Here is a 22,183-nt window from a genome sequence, read left to right on the forward strand (position 1 = left end):
ATTTCTTGATTTTTTTTCCCCTCGAATTTTTTAAAATATCTTCTGAATAAGCAGATGACCTTTCGTTAAATGGAAGAGACTTCGTACATCTCCAAGCCCCATCCACCTCTTAAAAGGCCAATGTTTTTTTTTTGCCCTATATGCTTTTGCTATCTACGCGTACAAATATTGATATAAAAGTTATTCTTCAAATATTTATGTTAATACACTCATAAATTTGTACATGAATATGTTATATCAGTTGATTAAATATAATACAAGAGACCAATGAGATATCGTCAATTAGAACCTTTTGAAAATTACTCGTAACTCTTGGAAAATTTGATTTTCATACATAAGTAGTTTATAACTAAGCAATCAGATATTGGTTTTCAGTTTGGCCATTATAAACTGACATAGTGAATCAATAACTACAGATTTTGGAGATTAATTAGTTTTTTTGGTCTATTTTTCCGCTTACATAAAAAAACTGTATATATAACCTAATTGTTCAAAAAAATAAAGAAGGAAAAATATGAACTATAACCTAATTCCGAATCAATTAATTGCAAAACTAATACTATATATTAGTTATTAAAAATATGCTATTGTCTTATAACCTAATTCCGATTTATTTAATTCCGATTTCTGTTGGTAAATGATTTACCAAAAAAAAAAAAAGGTATATGCTAATCTACGCTATAAGCACATATTTGCGTGAGCGTATATAAATACATGCAAACATGTATCACTTGTCTCTCTCCTATTGGTTAAGATAACAGAGAGAAACGGTATTTTTAGACTTTGCTAAAGAGATATTTAGAGAGATCAAAGAATAATCCCACTTTTTGAGTGGTCTTATCTTTATTCTCCACCTCAAAGAACCATTTTGTCATGGCTTCTGTTGCCGTGAAGCCACTACCTCTTCTTGGCCGGAGACTCACTTCTACGGCGGCTTCAAAATCAACGCCAATGTTGGCCAACGTTTCTAGCCGGCATTTTCTCGGGATCTCTACGTATAACGACTTCTTGAGGCAAAGAAGAGCTCCGGCAACTTTTAATCACCGCCGACAAATAAGCACGGTGGTGGCTTCGGCAGGAAACTTGACAACGTCGTCGTGGGACTCGTGGAAGCCAGATAAGACGGCGGCGGCTACGGCTCTATTGCTGAGTGATGTCATTTGGCCTGCAGCTGGTTAGTCATTGAAAACAAATTATATACTAATTACTAGTATTTAACATCATACTTTTTAATAGTATTTTTTTTTTCCTTGTCAAATTTGAGATCATAAGTCTTTTACTAATGTTTTCTCAATCTTCAAAAATTGATGTACTTTGGTTCTTAAATCAGAAGAACTACAAGAAGTGTGATTAGGGTATAAAAGTAGCAAACGAAAACAAATAAAAGGAAGAGAGGAAAGGTGGACACACAAACAATATAAAATTAGAAAATTAATTTCTGACTCAGAGAGATTGAGAATGTGTCTCTTCCTAAGGCCAAATGGTCATTTTATGTGAACCTAAGTTCGAGTTTGATTAATTTATCGTTTTGTTATAGTGTATAAACAATATAGGTATTTGACTATAGAACGTGTGGTGGTGAAAAAAAAGAAAAAAAAAAAAGAGAGAGAGAAAAGTTGTGGTTTTTAGGAATGATGTTAAGCAAATTAGTGTTAGAAGTTTAAATAAATTGAAAAAAACATTATTAACTGGAAAAAATATGGCAAATAGTTTTATGAATATCGACTAATCGTTTTTGGATCGTGGCATGTAATATTTGATTATGTTTGTAAAGTAACTTAATGCTGGGAAATATACATGTAGTCAAAGAAATTAATTTGTTTTTGAGAATCTTAGTTTGCGTATAGTCAAACCCTATGCTGACGCCTGACAGAGAGCTTATATTAATCAAGGTTTATAGCTGACTTTTCTACTAAATATGAAATTATATTCATGTGTGGCAGCTATAATTACCATCTCTCTATGGTCTGAAGTCTGAACTTAATCTGAATTTCAACGGAAATTAACTCAAAATTCCTCATTTAACTATTTTTATAACGTCATGACTGAAGATTCGAATAAAACAAATTGATAATCGATTAAACCAATGTAGTACGTAGGTTAGAAATAAGCGTATATACAGTAAAACCTTTATAAATTAATACTCTATAAATTAATATATTATAAATTAATAAATTTTGCTAGTCCAAAGTCGGGACACTATAAAAAATAACAAAATTTGATAAGATAATAAGATAATAATTTTTTTGAAATCCCTATATAAAATATGGTCCTAATAATATCATAAATTAATAATCATATAAATTTACATATATATATATATACACTGATATAGTAAAGTATGTTTCTCTTAACCTCGTATCTATAAAACAATTGTTATGTTGTATATTCAAACTATATATAATGATATAAAATATTCTATAACATTTCATAAAACGGCTAAAACTTTTTAAAGTTATCAATTTCTAAATATGCATCATTTACATTTTGATAGACTATTAAAATATGATAATTGATATTCTTATATGTGTATAAGTGAATTTGTCTATAATATTTGTAATTCATTGTCAATAATATTTTTTAATTATTTTAAATTCAATTCTAATACCATAAAATTTATAACATCCAAAGTTCTAATCTTATTTTGCAAAAATAGTCTCAATTCTTAATTTTTTAAAAAATAAAATTTTAAAAATATATCTATAAATTAATAATTATTAATTTACACTATAAAATAATTATTATTAATTTATAGATAATTTAATATCACTATAAATTAATAAAATATATTGGTCCCAACATTATTAATTTATAGAGGTTTTACTGTATTCCTATATACTAAAAAAAACTTAGACAATTAGCTAATGGAAATTGCAAAACATATGTTGTTTTGTTATAGATTTTTCATTTTTGTGACTAACGCATGTTATCATGTACTAATATTTATGGATTCATTTCTGTTAAAAATATATAGATATATATATATATATATATGTTAGACCCTTAGAAAAAACGAGAGTTGTGATAATACAATTTGTTTTGGTTTCTTAATTATAAAATTTATAATAAATATTGTTTGTGAGTAGGAGCGTTTGCGGCAATGGCGATATTGGGAAGAATTGATCAAATGCTATCTCCAAAAGGGATTTCAATGTCGGTTGCACCACTTGGTGCTGTCTCCGCCATTCTTTTCACCACTCCTTCTGCTCCTACTGCTCGGGTATATCTCTAGTTTCAACCACTGGTTATGTATAATAGCGATCTATTATATTATTATTTTCGGTTGAACGCAACAAAAGACAACGCAATTACCAAAAGTGAGTTGTTAGGATTTGAATGGTGTAACAACAAACATAGAGGAATTAAATAGTTAATATTAGAAAGTAGTACTAGTTAGACGAAATATTTTCCCACTAACTTCTATATCCATCCATAAACTAGTTGAAGATTTTCTTCTAATTTTGTTCTTGTGAGCTTTCACTTTTTCTATGGAATAAAGAGGTCCACTATTTTCTTGTTGCTTTATCATGTCCTTGGATAGATTAGTCACAGCCTATTTAAGCCATCAAATCATGTTAAAGTAGGAAGTATTAGATGCTATATAATTTGACCCAAAAAACAAAAAAAATATGCTATTTAATATTGGTAATTTTGTCATTATATCAGTTATTTAACAAATTAATTGAGGAGTACTGTGTGTGTGTTTTGTGTTTCTTATATTTTCAGAAATACAATCTGTTTATAGCTCAAATAGGTTGTGCTGCGATTGGTGTGGTAGCCTTCTCCCTCTTCGGGCCAGGTTGGCTCGCCCGTAGCGTTGCCCTCGCCGCTTCCATCGCATTCATGGTCGTTGCTCGTGCCAATCACCCTCCTGGTAATTTTTTTTTTTTTTTTTTTTCATTTTTCTTTTACATATATCCGAAAGAAAATAAAAATCTCGATTAATATAACGAAGAAGTATATATATAATCAAATCAAATAGAACCAAAATATACAAACACCAATTAGTTAATTATAGAAGTATTTAATGATGTGATTGAATGGAATTATAATTCAATTTTTTTCACTGTAATATTATTAAAAAGAAAATTATGCAAATATTTAAATAGCATCTGAGTTTTATTACCCATGTTGCTAAAGATCTGAATCAAAAAGCCCATAAAGAAAATAACTACACTACCGCTGACAAAGAACAACCTGAAACTCTTAGTCGGTGTCCCCTTCATTTTACTCTTTAACATTTTTCTGTCCTTTTTATTTTAATTTTCTTCATCCATTTGTTTCTCATCAATTGATTTAAGTCTTGTGAGAGTTAATTTGGTTTATCATGTTTAATTAGCGGCGAGTTTACCACTATTGTTCATTGATGGAGCAAAGTTCCATCACTTGAATTTCTGGTACGCATTGTTCCCAGGTGCAGCTGCTTGTGTCATCCTCTGCCTTCTCGTAAGTCTTGGTGAATAGTTTACGTTTAAGGTTTTAACGTGATTTAAGTGTACTGATATAATTCAATATTTGCTCTCTTTGCAGCAATCGGTCGTATGTTACTTGAAGGAAAACATAAAATTTTGATGATACATCAAGCGACACACGTACGATGGAATGATGATATATAATACAGACATATTGATGCAAATCTTGTAAAAATATTTGATTCATGTATAAACTTGAACGTATGTAAATGACTATATAAATACGTTCATTCAATATATGTAGTTCTCTTTTTATAGAACGTTGTCTTCTCCGTGTGCTCATTATCAGTTTTTTTTCTTCTTCTTATACTAGGATTGTGCGAGTTAATTGACACTATTTTGCACCATAACAACCGAACATGTATAATATATATATTGAAACGTATTTAAGAGTTAAGTTGATAAAAATGGACTGTTTAGCACGTGTTTGGACGGTTGTCGTGGTGAGGTTGAGTTTCCAAATAAGGATATACAGAACCTAATTTGTTGGGGTAAATATATACTACTATACTTATTCACATTTAATTATTTTCATTTTCTGTGTGTTCCACTAAGTAATTTATCCACATTCACCGTATGAGTAAAAATAATTTCTGCTATATATATCTGCATTTTATATGTGTAATCATCAATAATGTGAAATTTAAAATATTTTGTCTTCCATTTTACTGCCAAAATGTTATACTGCTTTGTTAAGAATATGTATTATTATTTATCTGTATACTAATAAAATCCAATTAAAAAATCTCAAAACTTTCTCAACCAAAACCGGGAATATTCCGGTTTAGAGCGTTGTAGACTTGTAGTAACGTCTAGATGATAGGATTCAATAATGGGGTTAAAAGAAGGTGGGGGCCTATCGTAAATTGCGGGAAGAACTAGGCAACCACCCAAATTGGATGATTGTAGAACATGGTCACTATTATATTATCGTACCGACGGATAAAATTTGCACCTGACAAAATTTTATCATCCACAGAAAGCGTTTTGTACAGAATGTAGTGTGGTTGTTGCAGTGGTGCTGGTGGCCCAAAGATGATTTACCCAATCTCATGGGGGAATCATTTACCCAAAGCATAAAACCTTGTCTTATATATGAATTGCACATATCATGATTGATCATGCATGAATAAACTGGGTTTGGTGTAGTTTGACTCCGACCAGTTAAACCGGCTGCTGATTGAAGCTATTCTTTCCGAAACGTTGGTTTATCTAACACATCCTCATATACAAAGTTACGAATGATGCGGTGCATAAATATTAAATTAGGTTAAAACTTGCGCGTGACAATGAAAACAAGAATATCGTTATCATAAGAGTTAAATGTTGTAGACAACTTGCATATGAAATATTCATATCAATTGTTCTTTCAGTATTTATGATAGTAGATCCAATTCTCTCTAATTTGCGTATGAACCAATAAGATTTGAGAGATGAATCGAGTCCTTCTCACCGCCTCTTCTACAATACGATCGTTCACTATCAAACCGATAAAGCATTAAACCGGTTTTAAATTTAGTTTTCTCCAAATTACTTCAAAACGATCGACGATATTATTATTCTCCCAAGATATTTTTGTTTATCACTTGTGATAGATCAGCAAAGGGCATACAAGGTGGGGACATATAAAACTGTTTAAGCAATCCAATTTATATCTAAACCAGAATAACCGTCTTAACATGTGTGGACCGTACGTACTTTGTCTCAAACTAACGACGATAAAATTTGTCTTACCAACGGCATATTTCCCATAGTGCCACTAAATAAACGCACGTCCGTTAGACTCTTGATTATACAATAGTGGTTTATTTACGTGGACAACATTATAGCTTTTATTAGAATTATGAATTTTCTAATTCAAAATCACTTGGTAATGGAACAATTTGGTCGATATCGATCCTTATTTATACTATATACTAGAATATTCTGTAACATAGTCGATTGATTACGATTAACGAGCGAAGAAGTAATTAGTTGCGTCTTTTATTCAGTTTACGTAAATTTCATAAACCAAAAATAGCAAAGAACAAGCTACTTAAACTTCTAGGAGTATGCAGTTATGCACGGACGGTGCCTTGTTAACGAGGAAAGAAACAGAGGAAATACAAAAACAGAGTCAACATCAAAGACAGTAACATTTCTTTGTGTTTTTTTTTTGAAGTTGTACGTTTAGTCTCTAGAGTTTTCGCTCGTTTGCAATAACCACACACCAAATTTTTTCCCCTCTTGTCCACTCTCTCTCTCTCCCTCTCTATATAAATGTCCACACACTATTGCTATTAATCATATACTACTTCACTTTCATTCTCAAAACAGCTGTTTCTTGATGATAATGTCTCAGGCGTTTGACCATATGGTGAGTTTCAATTCTCTCTCCAACTTTCTCAAATCCAAGTTCAGACTAATACAAGCTAAGAGTTGCAATGATTAATGATAATTATACAACATTCTGTGTAGGATGAAGCAAACAGGTTAAGCGTGTGGAATGGTTACGTAGACTGGAGAAATAGACGGGCATTGCGTGGCCGCCATGGCGGTATGCTTGCGGCATCTTTTGTCTTGGGTGAGTCTTTAGTACTTAAACTATCTATCTCTTGAACATGTATAGGCCAATTTTTTTTTTTGTGTGGAAAAAGGTACTCTTAATTTTTAAAAATGGAGTAATAATTGGTAGTGTATTCCTAAACACACGTTTTTAGGTGTGGAAGTGTTGGAGAACCTTGCGTTCTTAGCAAACGCCAGCAATCTAGTGCTGTATTTGTCAACAAAGATGGGATTTTCACCGTCTGGAGCCGCAAACGCAGTAACCGCTTTTATGGGAACAGCATTTTTCTTGGCCCTTTTAGGAGGGTTCTTGGCAGATGCTTTCTTCACCACTTTCCATATCTATTTAGTCAGCGCCGCCATTGAATTCTTGGTAAGCATCTCATAGCAAATCAAATCTGCAGTATAAGCTAAATGGTACTTACGGTCCCAGCTCACACTCTTTTCTGGAACATACAGGGCTTAATGGTACTTACGGTCCAAGCCCACGAGCACTCTACCGAGCCATGGTCTCGTGTAGTTCTGTTCGTGGGTCTATACTTAGTAGCTCTCGGTGTAGGAGGAATAAAAGGCTCGTTGCCACCGCACGGAGCGGAACAATTCGACAATGAAACACCGAGTGGGAGGAGACAAAGATCCTTCTTCTTCAACTACTTCATATTTAGCCTCTCGTGCGGTGCCTTGGTAGCTGTCACGGTCGTGGTCTGGCTCGAAGACAACAAAGGTTGGTCTTATGGCTTTGGTGTCTCCACGGCCGCGATCTTGATCTCGGTCCCGGTTTTCTTGGCTGGTTCTCGCTTTTATCGCCTTAAGGTTCCTAGCGGAAGTCCAATCACGACTCTATTCAAGGTCTTGACCGCTGCTTGCTACGCTAAGTGCAAGAGAAGAAGAACTTCAAGCAACGCTGTTACGTGTCATACAAGAAACGATGGTGATGACAACGAAAACAAGCGAAACAGCGATGGAGATGAAGGAATTCTCGGATCGTTCCTTGATGAAGTTGTGAGAGCACGCGAATCGCTACCTCAACCACTCTGGTGCACGGAGGAACAACTCGAAGACGTGAAGATAGTCATTAAGATTTTACCTATTTTCATGTCTACCATTATGCTAAATTGCTGTCTAGCTCAACTATCGACCTTTTCTGTCCAACAAGCTTCGACGATGAACACCAAGCTTGGGTCATTTACCGTCCCACCCGCGGCATTACCTGTCTTCCCGGTAGTCTTCACAATGATCTTAGCTCCAACTTACAACCACTTCCTTCTTCCCCTAGCTCAAAAAGCAACAAAAACTGAAACCGGCATAACTCATCTTCAACGCATCGGAACAGGGCTCATCCTTTCCATAGTCGCAATGGTGGTCGCAGCCTTAGTCGAAACCAAACGCAAACACGTCCTTCTTTCTTGCTGTTCAAGCAACAACTCCTCTTCTTATTCTTCTTCGCCGCTTCCTATAACGTTTCTTTGGGTGGCTATACAATATGTGTTTCTTGGATCAGCCGATCTATTCACGTTAGCCGGTATGATGGAGTTTTTCTTCACCGAAGCTCCTTCTACAATGCGTTCCCTTGCAACCTCTCTTTCTTGGGCGTCTCTTGCGATGGGATATTACTTGAGCTCTGTTCTCGTCTCGGCCGTTAATTTCGTAACAGGCTTAAACCAGCACAATCCATGGCTTTCGGGGAAGAATCTGAATCAATATCATCTCGAGAAATTTTACTGGCTCATGTGTGTGCTTAGTGGGATCAACTTCTTGCATTATCTCTTTTGGGCTAGCCGTTATGTGTACCGGTCAAACCAAGGGTAGATATATATTGATGAATCTTTCGTGGTAATTAAGTGTATTGTATTGAGCTTATTGTAGGGTATTACTTATTAGAAGATGTGTAGGGCTAGGGTTATAAGTATCAATGCATCAATGCTATGCTCTCCCATGGATATGTCATTAATTATTAATATAAATTATAAAGACATATTATCAATCTTATTAAAAGTATTATTCCATAAAATTTAACTTAGGTTCTTCTGATCATGGCAGCAGATATGCTCATATAGTCATGCTCTTCTTCTGATTACGTTTGGATCGGGTCAAGAGCAAGAGCGTGTGAAATAAATGTGACAGTACCGTTTAAGACATATATATATAAACCAATTAAAATTCAGGTCCATTTGACAAGAGTTCAAACCAAAGAAACCAAATTGAAACTTTGGTTTGACGCAATTTCTTGTTTGGTTCGTTTTATTTTATTTTGTTATGATTATAATTTTAAGGACGATAATCTCAAGTAGATTTAATTCTGTATTAGGATTTAGGATAATAACAGAAAGAAATTGAAAAGTCCATCTAACCGACTCACCAAACCATCTATTACTTATTTTGTCTAATCCTCTTAATTTAGACCCGATGTTTATATTTATCACATACAACAACAAAAGAAAAAACAGTTATATTTCTCCTAATAAAAAAAAAAAGTTATTTTCTTAAAATTCAATGTTTGTTTCTATTTTTGATTATCAGAATACAATAGATAGTTGTTATCTCTTCAAAACTATCTGGGCTTTTCCTACAAAATTAAAACATATAGGGACAATATATAAACAATAATAAATAAAGGGTAACAAATCGAAATAGTTGAAACTTTGCGAGGTCTTCTCTATAAACACCGTCACCTCTCTCTGCCCACTGAAATATCTATTTCTATCAAACTACAGAGAGAGAGCTCCTCACCAAATCGTTGTTGCTTTTTTTTTCCTCTGCTTCAAAATCTCTACGAAAAGAAGACAACTTTTGGTAAACCCTAGAATTTTATTCTTATCGTCTTCCTGGGTTTTAGGTTTCTCGTTCTACTTTCATGTTTTTGAACGAACCCTGTTTTTGGTTTTAACAAAAGTTCGTTCGTCTGAATTCTCGACTCTAACGTGAAATATGTGTGATTCTTATGTGTTTAAAGCATAGTTTTGCTAAGGGATTGAAAGACTTTTTACATAGATATGTGTGTTATTGTGATCTGTGAGATTATTTTGTTTCTGGGCTTTTGTGAGATTAGATCGATAGGTTAACAAAAAGCTCGAAAGCGCTCTTCTATGTTATATGGGTTCTGTGTACAATCAATTACTAATTTAATGTGTATTCATTAGCTTTGAGAGCTGAGTGTTTTATCTTAGTGCTCTTGATCTTCAAAAATTTTTGATAAAAATTTGATTTTTTTTGGTTGGTTGGTTTATATAACTCTGTTTTGTTTTGAGTGTATTAGATTTGTGAAGAAGAAGATGGGAAATTTGTTTTGTTGCGCTCAAGTGGATCAGTCAACTGTGGCGATCAAAGAGACTTTTGGGAAATTCGAAGATGTTCTTGAACCTGGTTGCCACTTTCTTCCATGGTGTCTTGGTAGTCAAGTTGCTGGCTACCTCTCTTTGAGGGTTCAGCAGTTAGATGTTCGTTGCGAGACTAAGACAAAGGTTTATTATGATTCATCTCTTAACATTCTCTTTTATGAAAATTAATGTGTTGAGTAGTACTAATCATTGTTTCTTCTTTGGTTTATGTTTATTTGTACAGGACAATGTGTTTGTTAATGTTGTTGCATCGATTCAGTACCGTGCCTTGGCTAATAAGGCGAATGATGCGTTCTACAAACTCAGTAACACTAGGAGTCAGATTCAGGCCTATGTGTTTGATGGTAAGTCTCATTCTTAAGAAAAGCAAAAACATGTTCTACTAAAAAAAGCTGATCATTCTGAGTCTTTGTTTTTTTTTTCTTCCAGTTATTAGAGCTAGTGTCCCAAAGTTGCTTCTTGATGATGTCTTTGAGCAGAAGAATGACATTGCTAAAGCTGTTGAAGAAGAACTCGAGAAGGTATTATATAATCTTTTTTTGTTTTGGTCTCTTTTCGCTGCTTTGTGAAGTTGTGATGAGTGTTCATTTTGTTTCTCTGTTACTTGTGTAGGCAATGTCGGCTTACGGTTATGAGATTGTGCAAACTCTCATTGTTGATATCGAGCCTGATGAACATGTCAAACGAGCCATGAACGAAATCAATGCTGGTAACTAACAAAACTTCCCATCAATTATATAACTCTTTGAGTTGTTCCTCTTTCTTGTAACTTGTCGAATCTGAGTTTTCTGGTTCTTGTTTTATAGCTGCAAGGATGAGACTTGCTGCAAACGAAAAGGCAGAGGCCGAGAAAATCCTGCAGATTAAGCGAGCTGAAGGTGAAGCTGAGTCCAAGTACCTCTCAGGTATGGGTATCGCCCGTCAGAGACAAGCTATTGTAGACGGATTACGCGATAGTGTGTTGGGTTTCGCTGTGAATGTGCCCGGGACAACTGCTAAAGATGTGATGGACATGGTGCTTGTTACACAGTACTTTGACACAATGAAGGAGATTGGTGCTAGCTCCAAATCCTCTGCTGTGTTCATACCGCATGGACCAGGAGCTGTTCGTGATGTGGCTGCTCAGATCAGAGATGGCCTTCTTCAGGGCTCGTCCACCAACATGTGAAGTGGATGGGACTGATTATGTCCTCTTTTATTCGACCAAGCTTATGGTGTGATTATTTTGGAGGATAGTGAAACTACAGCATCTTATTTTGAGGGGTATTTTTTTCTTTTTTTTTTTGGTTTTTTAATTTCTCGTTGTATAGACATATTTGGGCGGTTTATAATTAGTCTTTATAACTAAATCGTATTATTATCCTCCATGGTTATGGTGATAAAATCAAACTTACGAAGACTAGCTCAGAAAATTACTGTGCTCCACAACAATTGAGTAGAACATTAACATAGTATTCACGTGTTAATAATAAGAGTGACTTAATCTCATGTGTTTAGTTGTATATTATTAACAAGTACATTATCATCAGTTGCAGAAACGTAAAAACTTGATAGATGTTGTGGTTGGCAGAAACAATAACGGAAGAATCAGTGAAGACGTATACTATACATTTGTAAGAAATCAAAGACTTAAATAAATAGGCTCTCTCAACTTTCTTAGTTCAAGATTAATACTAGTTTTTAAGAATGTTTTTAATTTTTGTTACACATTCAACTAATTATTATTACTTAAGGGGGAGGGAAATTTCGCAGGAAACTTCCTACACCAGCACGAAGTTATTGCAATTCTCTTTATAGGCAAACCAGACGATGACATTGGGCTTGTTTGTTTGGTTGAGGCAGGCGGCTGCGGCAGCAGCAGCGGCTGCATTTACGTCTTTAACCGCTGAATCGAAACAACGTTTAAAAATATTAAACGCAGGTCTTAGCGTTTGCCGCAGGGTGTTAACGCAAGTACTTGCGTCAAGCAAACGAACAAACGTACTTGCGTTTGCTGCAGCCGCAGGTACCTGCGTCAACCAAACGAACAAGCCCATTGTCATAAATTTTTGCAGGGAATTTTTTCACATTTTAGGATCAATAATTCATCTCAGAGAGACAAAGCTTTCACATGGTAATACTTAGGATAGTGATGTATGAACTTGGCACGGTGCTTCTTTCTATACTTAAAAAAAGAAAACCCTAGTTAGCAGTAATTACTAGAAGAAGATAGTTCAGCTTTTTTGGGTTATTAGACATTGCAGAGTGTTCGTGTTTCCACTTTCATGGTGGACGAATCAAATTACCAGATTACCCTCAGTTGTCTTTAGTATTTCAACCCAATGCCACTCTACTGTTGACTTTACATGTGATATTTTGGTTGACATGTTTTCATTGTTTACCTTTTTTTACATCATTTTCAGAAGCTACTAAAATGTGTTATACGTCAGTTCCATGAAAATCAAATCAGTCTTCTGTCTTCACAATTTTGTAGTTTACTGGTACTTGTAGAATTCTTTTTACACCAACCAAAGTTAGAATGTACAATATTATATATATTTGATCAATGCAAAATCCAATCAACCAAACACCAAAACACGTAATGACAAATATTAATTGGATTTGGAAGGTCTGATTATTTGTGTTAACAGATCCAATAATAAGAAAAATAATCAGACCATTGACGTTGTTAAAGAAATGATGTTATCTTAGAGGTGGGTTCATTATATTTTAATATCAGTTTAACCCATTTGAACGTGGTCTTAAATTATTAGATCAAAAATCTGAATTTTTTAATCCTTTCAATGTGGTATAGATAGATTAGAATTATATATACAAAGCTGAAAAGTCTTATATTCGAAACATATAGTTGTTGTACAATTTACAACACATATTTAACAAGCAAATTAAACTCTCATTGGTATCAAACAAAACAAAATTAAAACCTATATAGCACGCCAAGGTATTCTGATATTGACATTCATCAGAATTTGTTATTAATTAACTTATTGTATATTTTGTGTTTGGAATCAGTTTAGTTAGTTGGTGGTGGTGCATCTACAGCAGCAGTACTAGGCTTAGCTTGTTCAGCCTCATGAATAAGCTTCAGAATCTCATCTTTCTTTAAGACCATAGCTTGAATCTTGTCTTCAATCTTCTGAAGCTTCGTCTTCAACTTCTGAGGATCTTTCTTATCTTCAGGGTTCTTCTCTTTCTTCGCCTTCTTATCTTTCTTCTTGCTCTTCTTCTCTTGGTCTTCTCCTTCTTCTCCTCCGCCATTTTTATCGTCCTCGTGCTTATCCTTCTTATCTTTATCCTTCTTCTCCTTCTTCTCTGTTTTCTCAACTTTGTTGTGTTCCTCTTCTTTATTATCACCATGGTTCTTCACTTTCTCTTCTGTTTCTCCCATTATTCTTTATGAGATTTTGGGTTTGACTTTGTTTTCTTAGAGAATGCTTAGATCTAAATCGTTTATTACATATTTTCTTGTGAAACTAAGAATTACCCTTTTATTTCAAAGGATCTTCAGCTAATTTTGGACCTAAAATGATCACATCCGTAGAAATCACTTCTCTTATAACGAGAATTATGGAGTTTCGTATGTTGCCCTCAAGAGTTTCTATCTTTAGAATTTAGTTTTGTGGATTGATCAATCTTTTAAACTCATCCATAGAGATAGTTCCCCTTATAAGTAGTTATATATGTTATACATGTGAAGAGGTAGGTTTTCACAATGGTACGATTTCAAGACTATCACTTAGATATATTTAAAACTCATGCAGCAATCATCAGTGAAGCTGAAGCCTATGCTTTACGTTGTTTGTTGCTTTCTCTTTCACGGAGAGTATTCCAGTAAACTTGGTGCCATTGGTAGTTTTAGTTGTAAATATCAACTTGGTACGAACATAGCATTTTAATTTAGAATTTGTAGAAAACAAAATTCAATAATTCAATATCATACAAGCATACACAAATAAAAATCATTAAAAATTATAATCTCTAAAATAAATGTTTATTTTTTTCTAAATTAATGTTATACATGTACACAAATAAAAGTTGGAAGAATTCATGATCCCAAAATCACAATTATAAAAGCATAACAGAATAATGAAATTACTTTCTTTTCCCAAGTTTCTGAATTTTATTGCTCGATATGTGAATGGAAAAGTGGGAACTGAACAATGTCGTATATCAGGCCATATAATAATTGATTTCTCAGAGAAAAATCATACACTTAATCGTCGTCCTTTGTAACGATTCGTACACGTCTCTTGTCAAAAACAGCTTTGAAAGACTCACGTTCTGCTCTAAGCTGATCCTGGAAAATTACTCTTACCTTTGCTTTTCCAATAGCATCAGCTAATGCAAGCCTCTCTTTTTCCGACAGAGGATTCGTTTTCAAGTTGTATCCTGACCCGGGGCCTATAACTAAAGATGGCATGTTCATATTCCTTGTCGCAACAATTGAAAAACCCGCGTCTCCACCCTATCCGTAGATATAAAACAGCATGAATGATCAGATATTTTCCAGAGGATAAAAACATGTTTTCAAAAAAGCTAACAGAACTTCTAGAGTTAAATGAACAAGCAAAGATGTGTATGTTTAAATACCTTATCTCCCCACCAAACAGATTTGTCTTTCCGCTTGCGTTCTTGGTTTGACTTAGAAAGAGATTTTGATTTTCGTCTCACACTCTCAGAGTTCTCTGTTTCATCTTCTTCTACATTTGACCATTTACTTCTGCTTAGTTCTTTCACTTCTTCTGTACGGGAGCATGATTCTGCTTCCCATTTACTCTCCATTTTGTAAGAGCCTGAGATGATATCAACCAAAAGAAAGACTCAGCTAAGTGTTTTCGGTTTTTCATAGTGAAAATAAGAAGACAATATAAAGAAAGCATTCAAATTTACCCTCTGTTGCACCCTTTTCTTCTGACTGGGTACTATTATCGGATTTTCTTTCTGGCAGTCCAAAATCATCTTCCATGTCCATATCCACCTATAGAAATTATATGAGAAGTAACAAAGTTGGTTCATATAATGAAGGCCAGGGTTCAAACAGCGGTCAAAACAAGGAATTTACTAATCCCTGTCCACCATTGACAGAGAGGTATATATAAGAACTTATTTCTATTACCTCTTGGATTCCATTCTCCTTCAGGTCATGCGTAAAAGACTATTACAGAAAAAGAAGATCATAAGATATTGTGAGAAAATACAAGCCCATCATCATACATGAAGGCATTATTTGGCATCTTCTTCCCGTTAATCAAAAACTGAGATCAATGATGGAAACAAAAGAACGGCATACGAACCTTCATATCCAGTTGCATATACAATGATGGAGCTTCTTCCCATTGTTGTGCCATCTGCTGTACTTGATCTAGAGTGATGCCATGCACGTTTCTTGCTGCACAGCCCTGTAATTTCACACACGCTTAGACCAACAAAAATGTGAATGAAATTCTGTTCAAATATGATTGTGATCTTAGTGTGCTCCTATTTATATAGGTTAAATAAGGAAAACTACAACTGAAATGCAAATTCTAAGTTACTGAAGAGTAAAAAGTTTGTCAAGAACTCACAGTCGGGTCCTTGTATGTTGCTTCTAATATGTAAGCTTCATATCCAGATCTCTGCAAAAGAAACAGAATGTCAAGGAAACTTCCAAGAATTTAATACTGGAGAACGGCCATGTTTTAGTTGAACTGGTCTTGTAACATTTCAAGATTCATCATTTACAACAAGCATCCAATCATACACAGAAAAGAGAGTCTTGGTATCGACATTTCAGGTAAATAGAATGAAGAAACTGGTCACTATGCAAAATCGAGAGGCAAAAGAGGATTGAATCGAACTGAAATTCACCAAAAGAAGAATAGGTGAATTTTTCCATTCACGTTTCTTGTATAAATGATATTAACTTAAATCTGGTCAAAAAGCCATCTAAAATTCCTCAACTTTCATTTTCATGGAAACATAGACAAACAAGAAAACTAATGAGCATGGTGGCAAAAAACAAAAAAGGAGATGAGAAGTAGTGCATACATTGCCCAAAGCAGCCAGTATCACTACTCGGTTATAAATTAATTGGAAACGACTATTATTAGTCATTTCAGAGTTACAGAACTTAAAGAATGGCAACCTAGCATTATGGTTAGCAAACAATGTGAAGCAAGCAGACAAATCATAATAACTCCAACTAGCAGGAACATACCCCTATAAATAATACATACAGTCATTAACGTGAATCATTCTATAAAGAGAGGGAATTAGCAATATAAAGGAGAAATGACTTAAACGAACATGCAAGTTTCACCACGCCAATGTTCTCTTTAATGATAAATACACAACCAAGAAAGTTTTAGAGGGGAGAGAGAGAGAGTATAGGCATATCTTTGAAAGACCATCGTCAGTTCCTTGGTTCAGCTGTAAGGAAGTAAGACACTAACTAATATACAGGAGTAACTTTGGAGAAAGGAAAACAGTTTTCAAAAAACATTTTGAAGACGCTGAGGAAAAGAAGACTCGTAATCTCAAATCTAGGGAAATGCAAGGTGAGTTTAAACTCATTATGCTATTTTTTGAGAAGGTTGAGATAAAATACCAAAACATTGTCAGAACTCAGAACTGTAAACTTGCTAGAAAACAAAATGAGTTCAAAACAATGTTGGAGTTCACTAAAGTTCAGTGCAGATGAAATTATCTTACGCTTGAGAAACCAAGGATAAGTAAGCACTAAAGACGCTAGTTGACTTCACAAATCATTGTGAGTCTTCTATAGAATCTGCAAACAACATCCAATCTCCACAAGGTAATATAGCAAGAAGTGAGGATATACCTTTGCTGTTGCCCAAAACTGAGCAAAATCAGCTACCCGCAGATTGCGGTCATCCACTAAGATGAGCGACATATACCAGCAAGAAACGGTCAATTCCAGAAAACAAACTGCATCCGTGGTTAGAGAAAACGAAAGACCTGCTAGGACATTGCACCACCTAGTTCCCAGCTAAACTAGATGAATAGAATCTCTAACAAAGATCTTACATGTTGTAATATACACCAATCCCTATACCTTGAGCAGACAAGAGGGATGCTGGGAGGATATTAAGTTCTTTAAACTAAGAAACTAAAGAAACCATATAAGATGAAATATTTTCTCAAAAGAAGGAAAGTAGTAGCCACCATGTCAACATCAACAAACCAAAAGAGATAATGTCATCAGATCACAAATACCAATTACGTCTTGCAGGGAAATAAAAATTCCAAATGATAAATGTCATACAATCTAGTATGCAGTTATGAGAAAAGTTATTACCGATTACAAAGCTGAAGGTCCCATCTTCAAGGGTCCTCTTAAAAGCCTTCAGCATACTTGAACGATAGGCCTGGAAATTCAAGAGTGCCAGGAAACTTAACAAAACAAACCATCGTGGTTTATATTCATGTTTCATTTATCTCAAAATATATGTTCTGAAAAGATACCTCTTCCATCTCAGGTTCGTAGCAGTATTCCATGACCATCTTCACACTAGGTCTTTTGCTTCTACCAGAGCTTGAAGAAGTTGAATCACTCTCCTCCACCTTTTACATTGACAAAGCAACACAACTTTTTAGAGTCTGTTGATGGTCCTGAGTAAAGAGAACCTTTTTTAAAAAGGTCTTTAGAATTACGAGGATTTAATTAACCTTCTCAACTTCCGTCATGAAATAATCATCCATAGAATGGATTCGTGGAGCACTACCACCATTTTCTATCTCAATGTCACGCAACAACTTGGCTAAGTAACTCTTCCCGCTACCTGAATACAAGAGCCAATGAGAAAAAGGAAACCAGGAAGCAAGAGCCTAAGCAAGAACTGAAACCATGCAAAGAGAAGGCTCGGAAAAACAACCTGGTAGCCCTCGAAGGATAATTACAAAGTGATCAGGACGAGTAGATCGATGAGGAGGCGTCAGCAAATGGGACACATCAATCACTTTAGACTGAGTTGGTGCTAATTGTACAGAAGATGGCTACCAAAACAATTTACAAATCATCAGTTCAAACTACAGTCTACAGAACAACAAGATATCACAGGGTAACAACGAAATCACTAAAAAGCTACATTACCGAAGCATTTGGCATTCGAGGATATGATGATGATGATAAAGTGACCGCTGCAGATGAATTAGTAGTAACAGGAAACAATGAAGAAGGCTGAGAGGGCGGATGAGATGGAGGCAAAGGCGGTGGTGGAGAAGCCGGAAGAGGAGGCTGACCATTATGACCGCCGAAATAAGGGGGATGATGAGGCGGAGGAGTAGGAGGAGCTACACCATTAAACTGCTGAACTCCATTCCTATAATCACTCCTCCCATAGTGATGATTCATCCCCATATCGGAACCACCTGGATTTCCCTGAGAATGCGGAGTAAAACCGTAACCATGATCACGAACCATCTTCAATCTCCGCTCATTCTCCCATGAGATTTGAGGACTCTCAGAAACAACACCGTAACCAGGAGAACCACCGCCGATGGCATCAATCCGAGCTCTCTTAAAGCTCCGGTCAGCTTCCATATCACCATCAACGGCAAAAGGTCGCAATTGATTACCGTGGTGAGGAGGTTGCCACGGCGGATAGTGACTTTGCGGTCGAACCGGAGGTCCAGGGCTAGGTGAATTGAAGTGAGGAGGAAAGCTAGGGTTGTGCGGGAAGGAAGATGGAGGAGGATACGGTGGACAGAAAGGGAAGTGCGGCGCTGTACAAATCGGGCATATGTTTGGCTGTGTTGGTGCTGGACGCCATTGCTGTTGATGCTGATAGTTGTAATTATTATCCATTGTTTTGAGTATTATTTTAAAAGCTTGGATTGAGATTTTTAAAGTGTGTGTTCAGAGGAACCCTAAAATCTAAAAATTAGGGTTTTATGTGGTGAAATTGACGAACAAGAAGAGAAGCAAAAACTAGTTATGATGTTTCTGAGAAGCTGAAGCTCTTCGAATGGTGCTTTGAGTTTGTGATCTGAATAAATATATTTCAAGATAAAATAAAAAAAATATATATATATATATATATATATATATATATATTTCAAGTTGCTGCTGCTAATTAATCAAACAGTGATCTGAATAATTTTACCACTATGAAGACATAGCACATAATTCTGGTGGAGGCCCATTTGAACTAAGTCCAATAATGTGAACCAAAGGCCCAACTAAAACTTTTCCTTTTTTCTTTCCCCCACCCCCACCTAAAAAAACTTGTAGGAGTTAGGAACTTAGGATTGGCTTAACATTTTTTCTTTAATGTCCCATTTATCATAATTATCGTGGTAACTGAAGCACTGTATTAATGTTTTGCATTCACATACTTATAAAAAAAAATTGATAAAAAATTGATATTTATCATAATTGTGTTTCAATAATTGATAAAAAAAATTTGTGTTGATTAGAACAAAACTTTAGATGCGCGGTAGTAGAAACCAATTTTTATTATGAGACAACACATCACGACAACTAGTACAGCCTACAAGATTAACACAACAGTAAATGAACATGGAATCAACGGCTACTATATCTTTAATCATAAACCACATTTCCATAAACCTAAGTGTGTACATACATACGTCATTTTTGTGACATCATTTTAACATTTGCATATTCCAATTTATAACAGAAGAAAAATAATAACTAAACAGATTAAGTTCACGCACCTCGGTGATGTGATTGTCATTGTCTGATTAAACGTGACATCTAAGAAGATAAGTAACAACATTTTCTTTTCTTTCCATTTGTATGTACTATATATATATATATATAAATCCCAAAGATATATTCTTGACCGATACTATATATTTTTTTTCTTAAGTGGAAGACTTATCTTGTTTTATTTTCCTTTGTCAAACCAAGTTCATGGCTTATGTTCCTGAGTCCTGACCGATTTACCAATTCTCAAAAATATTAGTAGTTTTAAGAGTTAATTACGCTCTCTTGTTAGATTATGAATAATTAAATTAAAATAAAGTTAGATTTTTCTTTTGGCTCCTGATTTAAACAAACAAATTAATCTTCGTAATGTAATCATTTCAATTTGTTTCTTCTCCGTTAATTTCCATATATAAATATTCCAACGGGGACCCAACTTTATTTTCTTTCTCAGCGTACCATCATCTCTCCCTCTCTCTCTCTCTCTCTCTCTCTCTCTCTCTCAAAAACGTTCGAGGAGAAAACAAAACTGTGTTTTTGTTGTAACTAGTTTACAAATGCAGACGAGTCGGTTACTATCTTTTTCCTCTAACTCTCCGAGTTTCGGCAGCTTCTCCTCCACCGTTGACCTCGCCGCGATCGCCGCTCGAGTCGTCGAAGAATTCAGAGATCAAGAAGATACACCACGACCCTCCGACTCTCCCGAAGACAACGAAGACGATGATAACTCAGAATTCGCCTTCGACTGTCCCAGCCACGTGTGTTCTCAACCTCTCGCCACCGCCGACGAGATTTTCTTTAACGGTCAGATCCGTCCTTTGAACCCGTACGGTAGTAATGCTCCGGCGAAATCTCAGCCGACGCCGCGTCATCGTAGACCGGCGCTGAGGAAACTGATGAGCGAGGAATTACGAGATCCGACGGCGGCTTCGAATTCGTCGTCGGAAGCTGAAGAGGATCTAAACGGTGTTCCGCCGGAGACGTACTGTGTATGGACACCGAAACAACCGAGTTCAGGAGACGATGGTGATGATCTCAAAGGACTCTCGTCTTCTCCGTCGCAGAGCAAGATCAAAAGCAACTCAGCTGGATTCTCGAAACGTTGGAAGCTGAGGAATCTTTTGTACGTTAGAAGTAGCAGTGAAGGAAACGAGAAGCTCGTGTTCCCGGCGCCGGTTAAGAAAATCGATGAGAAAGAAGAAGAAGAGGAAGAGGAAGTGTCGTCAAAGGTGGTGGCCGGAGAAGGTGGAAGGGAAAGGGAGGAGACGAAACGACAGACGAATTTGCCGTATAGGAAGGATATGATTGGAATATTAAGAAATGTTAATGGGCTAAGTCGTCATTTACGTCCTTTTTGATGCTGACGTGGCTCTCCTTAGACGCGGACTTTGGGTGGGCTTCCGTTTCTTTCTTTCTTTTTCTCACTTACTTTTCTCTCTTTTTACTTTTTTTTTTTTTTTTTTTTTTCTCTCAACCTTTTTCTTTTATTAGTTTCCGAGAAAATCTGGAGTGTTGGGCGAGAAAGTAAATATTTATTTTATAATGTGTCGGTTTTGGATTAGATTTGTACAAGTTTTGGTGGTTTGATTATTGGAATGGAGACTAATGGCTTTTTTATTGAAATAAAACTTGTTCATAGTCATTATGTTGAACATAATTTACTTAAATTTATGTGAGTGTATGAATTTGGATAAGTGTTACAATGTTTAGACACAAAGAAAGTGCTGTGGTCCATTAACGTGTGGAGTCTCTCGATCGTAATACCTTTTTAAGAAAAAGTTAAGAGATGGAATTGTTAATTTGGATTTATAAGTTTTAGGTGGATTTGTAGGAATGTTTGGTTTGCCTTGAGATCTTCTTGTTCAAATTTTTCCTATAAACAGATATGTGTTCACACTATTTGGTTGAGGTGACTTGAGTCATCCTAAACCTACATAATATGAATAGTGTATTCAAAAAAAGATTGTATATTTAATTTTATAGTTAGTATTCGTTGATTCATTCATCTTTTATAGATTAAAACTTGAAACTTCATCTTTGGTGTCTTGTCTTGTCCACCACGTTTTTAAATGTGTTTAGTGGAATCAGCAAAAAACTCAAATGAGTTGGATTACAAATCTATGTATACTGGTAATTTTTGTTAAATTATTCCTATTTCC

General features: G+C 35.2%; 6 protein-coding genes across 7 annotated transcripts; 4 read left to right on the forward strand and 2 right to left on the reverse strand.

Moving 5' to 3' along the window:
• Positions 1 to 594: 594 nt before the first annotated feature.
• LOC104762404 (uncharacterized) lies at positions 595 to 4,729 on the forward strand. Its single transcript, XM_087498720.1, has 5 exons — positions 595 to 1,174; positions 3,087 to 3,220; positions 3,727 to 3,874; positions 4,340 to 4,446; positions 4,531 to 4,729. Exons 1-5 carry the CDS (start codon positions 874 to 876, stop codon positions 4,570 to 4,572), a joined length of 732 nt encoding a protein of 243 aa, XP_087354846.1. The 5' UTR covers positions 595 to 873; the 3' UTR covers positions 4,573 to 4,729.
• A 1,806-nt stretch (positions 4,730 to 6,535) lies between these two features.
• LOC104762405 (protein NRT1/ PTR FAMILY 4.7) lies at positions 6,536 to 9,027 on the forward strand. The gene is made up of 4 exons (XM_010485682.3): positions 6,536 to 6,828; positions 6,930 to 7,035; positions 7,172 to 7,389; positions 7,476 to 9,027. Exons 1-4 carry the CDS (start codon positions 6,799 to 6,801, stop codon positions 8,823 to 8,825), a joined length of 1,704 nt encoding a protein of 567 aa, XP_010483984.1. The 5' UTR covers positions 6,536 to 6,798; the 3' UTR covers positions 8,826 to 9,027.
• Positions 9,028 to 9,643: 616 nt separating this feature from the next.
• Positions 9,644 to 11,703, forward strand: LOC104726874 (hypersensitive-induced response protein 1). Its single transcript, XM_010485684.3, has 6 exons — positions 9,644 to 9,809; positions 10,273 to 10,477; positions 10,578 to 10,698; positions 10,784 to 10,875; positions 10,967 to 11,063; positions 11,161 to 11,703. Exons 2-6 carry the CDS (start codon positions 10,289 to 10,291, stop codon positions 11,520 to 11,522), a joined length of 861 nt encoding a protein of 286 aa, XP_010483986.1. The 5' UTR covers positions 9,644 to 9,809; positions 10,273 to 10,288; the 3' UTR covers positions 11,523 to 11,703.
• Positions 11,704 to 13,073: 1,370 nt separating this feature from the next.
• Positions 13,074 to 13,819, reverse strand: LOC104762407 (uncharacterized). Its single transcript, XM_010485685.2, has one exon. It carries the CDS (start codon positions 13,740 to 13,742, stop codon positions 13,368 to 13,370), a length of 375 nt encoding a protein of 124 aa, XP_010483987.1. The 5' UTR covers positions 13,743 to 13,819; the 3' UTR covers positions 13,074 to 13,367.
• A 507-nt stretch (positions 13,820 to 14,326) lies between these two features.
• LOC104762408 (uncharacterized) lies at positions 14,327 to 19,363 on the reverse strand. 2 transcript variants are annotated; one of them, XM_010485686.3, is made up of 12 exons: positions 18,447 to 19,363; positions 18,229 to 18,349; positions 18,023 to 18,135; positions 17,819 to 17,917; positions 17,652 to 17,721; positions 17,175 to 17,230; positions 15,919 to 15,969; positions 15,649 to 15,753; positions 15,471 to 15,509; positions 15,245 to 15,332; positions 14,945 to 15,147; positions 14,327 to 14,819 (listed from the first exon to the last, which is right to left on the reverse strand). In XM_010485686.3, the coding sequence occupies exons 1-12, from the start codon at positions 19,158 to 19,160 to the stop codon at positions 14,568 to 14,570; spliced, it is 1,911 nt and encodes a 636-aa protein (XP_010483988.1). In that variant the 5' UTR covers positions 19,161 to 19,363; the 3' UTR covers positions 14,327 to 14,567. The 2 variants fall into 2 exon arrangements, 1 of the variants encoding a protein (XP_010483988.1); XR_015589231.1 differs by lacking the exon at positions 17,175 to 17,230.
• Positions 19,364 to 20,209: 846 nt separating this feature from the next.
• On the forward strand, positions 20,210 to 21,652 carry LOC104762410 (uncharacterized). The gene has a single exon (XM_010485688.2). The coding sequence runs from the start codon at positions 20,582 to 20,584 to the stop codon at positions 21,380 to 21,382; it is 801 nt and encodes a 266-aa protein (XP_010483990.1). The 5' UTR covers positions 20,210 to 20,581; the 3' UTR covers positions 21,383 to 21,652.
• The last annotated feature ends 531 nt before the right edge of the window (positions 21,653 to 22,183 follow it).

Source organism: Camelina sativa, chromosome 18 (genome assembly GCF_030686135.1).
Source record: "Camelina sativa cultivar CO46 ecotype springtype chromosome 18, ASM3068613v1".
Taxonomy (NCBI): Eukaryota; Viridiplantae; Streptophyta; class Magnoliopsida; order Brassicales; family Brassicaceae; genus Camelina; species Camelina sativa.

Bases quoted from the DNA above. Each gene is read 5' to 3' on its own strand.
- LOC104762404 (XM_087498720.1), top strand. From the start codon at position 874: ATGGCTTCTGTTGCCGTGAAGCCACTACCTCTTCTTGGCCGGAGACTC. The intron at 3,221-3,726 runs GTATATCTCTAG...TTATATTTTCAG, and splicing joins CTTCTGCTCCTACTGCTCGG to AAATACAATCTGTTTATAGC. The intron at 4,447-4,530 runs GTAAGTCTTGGT...CTCTCTTTGCAG, and splicing joins GTGTCATCCTCTGCCTTCTC to CAATCGGTCGTATGTTACTT.
- LOC104762405 (XM_010485682.3), top strand. From the start codon at position 6,799: ATGATAATGTCTCAGGCGTTTGACCATATG. The intron at 6,829-6,929 runs GTGAGTTTCAAT...CATTCTGTGTAG, and splicing joins CTCAGGCGTTTGACCATATG to GATGAAGCAAACAGGTTAAG. The intron at 7,390-7,475 runs GTAAGCATCTCA...TGGAACATACAG, and splicing joins GCGCCGCCATTGAATTCTTG to GGCTTAATGGTACTTACGGT.
- LOC104726874 (XM_010485684.3), top strand. From the start codon at position 10,289: ATGGGAAATTTGTTTTGTTGCGCTCAAGTGGATCAGTCAACTGTGGCG. The intron at 10,478-10,577 runs GTTTATTATGAT...TTATTTGTACAG, and splicing joins GTTGCGAGACTAAGACAAAG to GACAATGTGTTTGTTAATGT. The intron at 10,876-10,966 runs GTATTATATAAT...TTACTTGTGTAG, and splicing joins TTGAAGAAGAACTCGAGAAG to GCAATGTCGGCTTACGGTTA.
- LOC104762407 (XM_010485685.2), bottom strand. From the start codon at position 13,742: ATGGGAGAAACAGAAGAGAAAGTGAAGAACCATGGTGATAATAAAGAA.
- LOC104762408 (XM_010485686.3), bottom strand. From the start codon at position 19,160: ATGGATAATAATTACAACTATCAGCATCAACAGCAATGGCGTCCAGCA. The intron at 18,350-18,446 runs GTAATGTAGCTT...TTGTTTTGGTAG, and splicing joins CTCGAATGCCAAATGCTTCG to CCATCTTCTGTACAATTAGC. The intron at 15,333-15,470 runs GTAATAGAAATA...TAATTTCTATAG, and splicing joins AGGAGAATGGAATCCAAGAG to GTGGATATGGACATGGAAGA.
- LOC104762410 (XM_010485688.2), top strand. From the start codon at position 20,582: ATGCAGACGAGTCGGTTACTATCTTTTTCCTCTAACTCTCCGAGTTTC.